At 49.6% G+C, this 7,353-nt stretch overlaps 1 protein-coding gene across 1 annotated transcript; it reads left to right on the plus strand.

The window, feature by feature from the left end:
- Positions 1 to 321: 321 nt before the first annotated feature.
- On the plus strand, positions 322 to 5,416 carry LOC135899820 (endothelin-converting enzyme-like 1). Its single transcript, XM_070534103.1, has 3 exons — positions 322 to 390; positions 649 to 730; positions 1,686 to 5,416. The coding sequence occupies exons 2-3, from the start codon at positions 692 to 694 to the stop codon at positions 3,753 to 3,755; spliced, it is 2,109 nt and encodes a 702-aa protein (XP_070390204.1). The 5' UTR covers positions 322 to 390; positions 649 to 691; the 3' UTR covers positions 3,756 to 5,416.
- The last annotated feature ends 1,937 nt before the right edge of the window (positions 5,417 to 7,353 follow it).

Raw genomic sequence — 7,353 nt, forward strand, 5'->3', positions numbered from 1 at the left:
ATATGCAACAGCGCTTGTACACATGAATATGCATATATTATACTGCATATATGAATCCTAGGTCAATTTATGTATGTATGAATCGCAGGTCAAGGTAAATCACAGGCCTTGGAAGGCCGTTTACCGTTGATGCCACCCGTCCACGTGCACACCCCTTCAGCTATACAGACGGATGGGCGTGGCCTAACTGCCTCTGCGAGGGTGACGCAACCGGGACAGCGTGCGAGTGAAGTCGGCGGCGCGGGTGTGAGCACAGCTTGGAACGACCACGACATGGGCTACAGCTACTTCAGGTCGCCAGGCAGCGCGACGGAAGGACAACGTGGTCGCGCTCCGAAGAAAGTCAGGCACGCGATCAGCTCGGCTGGCCTTTCTAGCCTGGAAAAAAGAGTGAGTGCCCCAGGCCTAAAGCCAGCCTGCTTAAAAACGAAACTTTGCAACGTGAGCTTCTACTTAAGCTGTAGTTCCTGTTCTAGTGAGCATACCTAAACTCATGGGAACGGAGAAATCTTTGGGCTCGACATGCATCAAAGAATTCAATTGTCATCATATCTGTTGCATTTTAGGCTAATCAGTTCTGTGGAAATCAGCTAGGCGGATGAAGGTTTGTGAAAATAACAAAGGAATGTCATCCACCCGTGGGTGCAGGACGCAAGAACAAGCCACACGTTTGCGTTGCTGCTTACATCGAATGGTAACTGCTTTCGACCGGCTGTTGTCGCGTGGACAAGTAAGACACAATCTCTGGTTGCTGCTTTTCTTTCATGAGTAGAGGGACGCTCAGCGCGATTATCAGTTTGGCTAAGTGCTACGATATTGATGTATGTTTTCGCTGTGCTGTTTGCCAGCGAAGACCTTCTCTGCGGACCCCTGTGGATAATGCTGGCCGCTGAATAGCTCACACATAGTACAACACGCGTGTTATGAATCAAGTTACGCAGAGAAATGACACACAAGACATCTTCTATGGGAGAAAATTGTGAGCAGTTCTGTTTGCGCACTTCGATACAAATTCAAATTTCACTGTATAAGCAATGAGCCTTGAGAGAGCCGATATTAATTCATGATGGCTACACAGCGAAAGGGGAAACTTCAAGGGGAAGAAAAGACAAAGGAGAAGGTGCCTTTTCCTGTCCCCTTTTTACTAAGCCGTGTAGTGATGACTTCCGCTGTGCAGCCATCATAGATAAAATGGCACGCATGGCGTCCCTTTTTGCATAGCATGTAGTTGAAACGTTTCGCGGAAGCTTTACTCAACGACGATTTCAACAAGGACGTCGTATTTGCTGATCAGTGGCACACCAACTACCTTTCGAGTGGATGGGGCGAGTCCCTCACCCCCCCCCCTCCTCGCCCTTCGTTCTCTCTCTTTCTTTCTAGAGAGAAATTTGTGACCAAGGCCAGACCGCGCCAGAAACGTGGAAAAAACTTATGCATTGTTATGCTCACATTTGAGTACAAGCTGAAGGCACGGTCATTTGTTGGTTCCATAAGCTGCAGCGCTAACGAAGCATCTCCAATGCAGCCAGAAACTACGCTGATGGATTGGCTTAGATTTCTGCTGCCCCTTCAGGCTTATCGGTAGGCCTAATAAGCTATAGCATCTGCGGCGCGTATTACAATGGTGTTTGAATGGGCAGCAAACAGTTGCTGAACTAACTTAATTTGCTTGGTTTTGTTTGCAGCGTCGCATTCCCCACTCATCCGTTACATCTCCGGTCTTCAAGACCACCTTGGGCGAGACCACGGTGGTCGCTGCAGGGCTCTGCATATTCTGGGCGGCGTTCGCCGTCATTGTGCTCCTCATGCGGGAACTTCGTGCGCCTGACGAGCTCGACGACACCCTGTGCCAGACGGACGACTGCGTTCGACACGCCAAACTTCTCGCCGACATCACGACCATGTCGAGCGTGGATCCCTGCGAAGACTTCGCCGCGTACGTCTGCTCCGTCTGGTCGCCGCCCAGGCTCCAGACGGACGAGGACTACGCGTCCGCCATGGACACTGCCATATACCACTGGTACAGGGGACTCAGAGACACGCTCCACAGCGGCGTTAGCCAGGTGCCCATTGGCATGAAGGCGCTCGAGATGTACGAGGCCTGCGTCGACGGCGAATCGAGATACGGCATAGAACAGGACGAGTTCCTGCGTTTCATCAAAGAGGCCGGACTCAGCTGGCCCGAGTACCCTCCCGAACGCGTCGACGCCCTCTCCGTGTTCGTGTCGCTCTCGTTTAACTTCGAAGCTCCCGCCTGGTTTACGGTAGTCATTTCCGATTCCCGAGATCGGAAGCACTGGCGACTTGTCATCTCGCCGGACGGTTACCTGCCAATACTTCTTGCGCAGCACAGAGACATCGTCAAGCAGGGCGGATACGTTTCGCACTGGAAAAGAATCTGGAACTCCATTGTACCAGGGGCCGCCTCTCCCAAGGAGGACGATCTCGACACCGAGCACCACGCGATGGAAGACATATTGGGAAAGCTCCACGAAGCAGCGTCAAGTCCACTGAAGGAGACAGCGTTGTTTACTCTAGGAGATATCGGCAAGTACACTCCCTCCCTTCCATCCTCACGCTGGGTCGAGGCGCTCAACGAGACCTTACCTCTCTATCCAACGATGACCACAGAGGTATACTTCACCGACGTAAGCTACATGAGGACGGTCGGCGACCTTTTTACGCTGTATGACAACCGGCAGCTCGTGCGACATCTCTCTTGGCTCTTTGTGCAGCTGTACGGCCCCGTCGCAGCTCCTCGTCTCCTCGTCGATCGATTAGGGAACGAACACTTCGCGAACGCGTCTCGCCCTTTATTCTGCGGGTCGAATGTCGAGGCTTCCTACAAGCTGCTCCTTACGGTGTTGTACTTCGTGTCGAGAATTTCCAGCCACGACAAAGCTTTGGTCGAGGCCTGTTTCGACTCGTTAATCGTAATGGGAGCGGAGAAGGTCGCCGGCTCCAGTTGGCTGGAGGAGGACAGCAAACTGCTCGCCGGAGCCAAGATCAAGGCCGTAGAAGCGCGCGTCTGGCCCGACGAGGTTCTCGTGGAGACGGGCGTCCTGGAGCAGATCTACAAGGAGTTTCCGGAAAACAGGTCTTCGTTCGCCGCTTACTGGGTCGAATCTCGCAGGAAAATTCGCAACGTCAAACGCAGAAAGCTGTACCGCCGACTGTCCAATCAGCCTCTCAGTTCCCGAGAACCGTACCTGAGCTACGATGCAACTCTCAATCACGTACTCATCGCCCTGGGCGCTCTGGTCAGGCCGTTGTTCTACAGGAACGGAACCAAGGGCATGTTGTACGGAGGGATCGGCTTCTTGATGGCGCTGGAACTTGTGAAATCGCTGGACAAGGCCGGATTGCGATGGGAGCCCAGTGGCAACGCCGTCGCGCATTCCCTTCTCTCGAAGACGTCCTTGGAAGAGTACGCGTCGCGTTCTTCGTGCTTCGGTCCAGAAGAAAGGAACGTGAGCGCTTTTCCGGAGATACCAGCGTTAGAGGTCGCTTACGCCGCGTTCCAGCAGGCACTGGAGAGCGACGGACGCCGGTTCAAGATCGGAGAGAACTTTACCGAGGAGCGAGTGTTCTTCTTGACCCTCTGTTTCACGACGTGCCAGCGAAGATACGTCGTAAGCCCCGCCAGCGCCGACTGCAATAAGGCCGTGCGAAATTTCCCCCCGTTTGCGGAGACGTTTTCCTGCCCCAACGGTTCCAACATGAACCCGCATGTTCAGTGCCGGTTCTTTGACTGACCCCCGAAATGCAAACCCGACATGACAATATAGAACTTGCTCGATAGACGCTTGTTTCATCTAAACTGATATGCGTTTTGCACTGTGCTCAAGACAGACAAGAGAGGAGCCAAATTTCTCGAGTGCGCTTCCGCCAATGGTCTCTTTTGATTTCAGCAATATTTAGTCGAATACTAACTAGAAATATAGATAAGGCTTCAGTGCGGGGCTTAGTAGCGCACTATATAACTCACCCACCGCTTACCTGAGCTTCAGGAAAGTGTTTCTTATGGCCCAGGCAGTGCTTAGTTGAGCGGTAAATCCTCCTTTTTGTTTATAGATTTGTTTGTTTTGTTTGTTTGTTTTTCTTTTTCTTTGTTTTTTTACGGTTGCCTCTTATACGTATCTGTGGATATCTGAGGATATTCTTCATGCCATATGTCTAGGTTTCTTGTTGTTGTTTTACTTTTACTTTGAACTATGCACTGGACACTGTCACATACGTGGCATTGCTCAAGGTTTTGCGTATTCATAGTCAGACTATAACTCCTCTTTATATAATGTAGCTGGGCAAAAAGTGGTTTCTGGACGAGCTTGCCGGACACCTAGTTCCATTTTCATTGCTGATGTGCAGAAAACGTTTCCGCATGTCTAGCATATTAAGTGCCCCACATTTAGGATTTGCTGAAGTGGCCTTTCGTGTGTGAGTAGCTGACGAATGTGGCGCTGCACCATTTTTGTATGTGAAAGGATGCGATTGAATGGCAAACGTTTATTGTACAGAAGCAGCAAAAAAATATATGCACCTTGTTAGGCGTTGTTCATTTTTTTTCTCTTTGCTTTAGGTGAGAACTTGGGTCTCTGCATTGTAAAAGAGAAATGTGTCGGTAAATTTTGTGTTGGAGCTTAAATCTTGCTGCCAAGGCAAAAAAGAGGTACGCGTAAGAAAAACGTATGGCTGTGTAGTAACAGTCTTTGCTTCTTCCTTGTTTAGGACAGGCTTGATAAAACATTTAGCATATCATCGTCAATGATTTGTAACCTGGTCCTTGAGCGGACTACCCAGGCGTACCATAACAGACGTACAAGCCATTTCAAAAGCCGATGTTTTGAAACTACGTTTTCTTTAGAGAAATTTATCTTTGTCTGTTTTTGCCTTTGTACGCATACGCGAGAAAGTGTTCACATAGGTAAACGCATCGTAAAATATCTTACAAAAATAACATCACGCAATTTGCACGTGGCTCACCTTTCAAAACCCTCTGGCTCCACATTGGCAAATGAATGTATAGGATAAATATCATCGACACAGAAAGTGGCGCTTGAAAAATTGTCATTCCAATTATCTGTCGTTCAAAGCGCAAGCCTTCTTTTCAAGGAAGGGCTTAACAAAACTTTGAGAATAGCTTTATTGTGTACGTGTGTGTGTGTGCGAGTGTCTGGCTGTTTGTGTGTTTATTTGATCACTGTGTACATCATAATTATCGTCCACCGCCGGGAGTAGCATGGAGGGTGGTGATCACCCAGGCTAATACCTTCAGCCTATTGCTCATGCATGTAACCCTCTCTCAGTGAAAGCGATGCCGTAAAAAGCCGTCAATGATGTCATACAAGTTGTGGCTCTCCGCCACCACTGATTATTGTTGCTGTTCTGTAGTTGTTGTTGTTGTTGTTGTTGTTGTTGTTGTTGTTCTGGTTTCTGTCATGCTGCGGTTTCCGCTAAGTGCGAATCTGTGTACTTTACGCAAAAAGCGTCAAAATAAATGAAAGCACAAATAGCTAGTGCAACTTCGCTGCCCTTTGGACGTACGCAAGATGGAGGCGTAATCAGCGTTGGCTGTGACTGGGGTTGAATATTAGAGGTTGTTTTTTACGCTTCTATCTTTTTTTCATCTGTGTTCGTGATTGAAATGGAACTGATGCTGATCGAAGACCTGCTCGGCTTCGATGTTTAACAGCCACACGGCGTAACTCAAATTTTGCCTCGGAGCGCCCTCCATTAATGAAACGGGAGTTCTTTCACGAAATGTTCCCATACCCTACACATGGTGAGTGCCATGTTAACACTAGGCATTTGCTTGCACAACGTCTATGAATGAATGTTGATTGAATGCTTCTTACACAGAAAACCTCAGAAAACCGAACCCATCCCACTGACAGGTCTGTGGGCTTTGTCAGTGGGATGGGGACTGACAGGTCTCTGTGATTCCAAAACGGCAGTTAGGGTTTTTGAGAAAGGTTGCATCGCCAAGCAAGCTACTCGTCTTCTTAGCGGCTCGAGTCCATATGCGCTCACACATCATTCAATTCACTAGTTTTACCGCTAACGTAATGTCGGTCGAGGGTGCTCCCCCGAACCTCAATGAGTCTGCTCACGAGGGTGCGTGTGACCTCACCGACCGTGGTTCCTCTATAAGGAGCGTTGACTCCCCTCCTCTCTACGGCCACAGGTCCGCTCCCACTACTCACAACGAGATTATTAAATTTTCCACCTCCTCTTTCCACCACCCCAAATTGAATAGGACGCCAGCCGTTTCGCTTAGGCTTCTACAGACCAGCACACATCCGTGTCTGTCCGTTCTCCACGAGGCTTACCCGATGTGTATCGCGACGATGCCTGCCCGTCCTGCGGGCAGACCTCCCCTCTAGCGCACATGCTCTGGGAGTGCGGGTCGACATACCCGAAGTTCATCAAGGAAGAGTGGGACTCGCTTCTGCGTAGCCCCGCTCTAGAAAAGCAAATCCTGGCTGTCCGGCGTGCACGCGACCGGGCAGGTGGGCTAGACTTGCCGGTCCCGGGTGCTGGACTAGCCGGGTGCGCGACGAGTTCGCGACCTAGCCGGACCTGCAATAAAGTTACTTCACTCACTCACTCTCTAAATATTTATTTTTGCTAACAATTTTGCGAACAGTAACACACCACTTCGGGCTAAAAATACCGAGTGGAATAGTAGAAAATAAAAAAATTACGGTGCCTGGATAAACGAAGGGAGAAGGCAGATGTACATAAATCGATAGCTAAATGGACACAAGAAAAAGAAATTGTAGGCAGTAAGGGTTCCTAAGCCCCTCAGCCATCTGACAGATTCGAATATTGAAAAAGACATCCAGCAACTCATCCGTTCTATTGAAAAAGGAATGAAGATCGTTTACATGGCTAAGAAAACGAGTGAGTGAGTGAGTGAGTGAGTGAGTGAGTGAGTGAGTGAGTGAGTGAGTGAGTGAGTGAGTGAGTGAGTGAGTGAGTGAGTGAGTGAGTGAGTGAGTGAGTGAGTGAGTGAGTGAGTGAGTGAGTGAGTGAGTGAGTGAGTGAGTGAGTGAGTGAGTGAGTGAGTGAGTGAGTGAGTGAGTGAGTGAGTGAGTGAGTGAGTGAGTGAGTGAGTGAGTGAGTGAGTGAGTGAGTGAGTGAGTGAGTGAGTGAGTGAGTGAGTGAGTGAGTGAGTGAGTGAGTGAGTGAGTGAGTGAGTGAGTGAGTGAGTGAGTGAGTGAGTGAGTGAGTGAGTGAGTGAGTGAGTGAGTGAGTGAGTGAGTGAGTGAGTGAGTGAGTGAGTGAGTGAGTAAACTTATGGACGGACAGATCTTGTCCGCCGGCCCGACCGCGGGCGTGCTGGACGGCCAG

The sequence above is a fragment of the Dermacentor albipictus genome, chromosome 2 (genome assembly GCF_038994185.2).
Source record: "Dermacentor albipictus isolate Rhodes 1998 colony chromosome 2, USDA_Dalb.pri_finalv2, whole genome shotgun sequence".
Taxonomy (NCBI): Eukaryota; Metazoa; Arthropoda; class Arachnida; order Ixodida; family Ixodidae; genus Dermacentor; species Dermacentor albipictus.

Excerpts from the sequence above, each read along its gene's own strand:
- LOC135899820 (XM_070534103.1), top strand. The coding sequence starts at position 692 with ATGGTAACTGCTTTCGACCGGCTGTTGTCGCGTGGACAA. Across the intron at positions 731-1,685 it reads GGCTGTTGTCGCGTGGACAA|CGTCGCATTCCCCACTCATC; the intron begins GTAAGACACAAT and ends TTTTGTTTGCAG.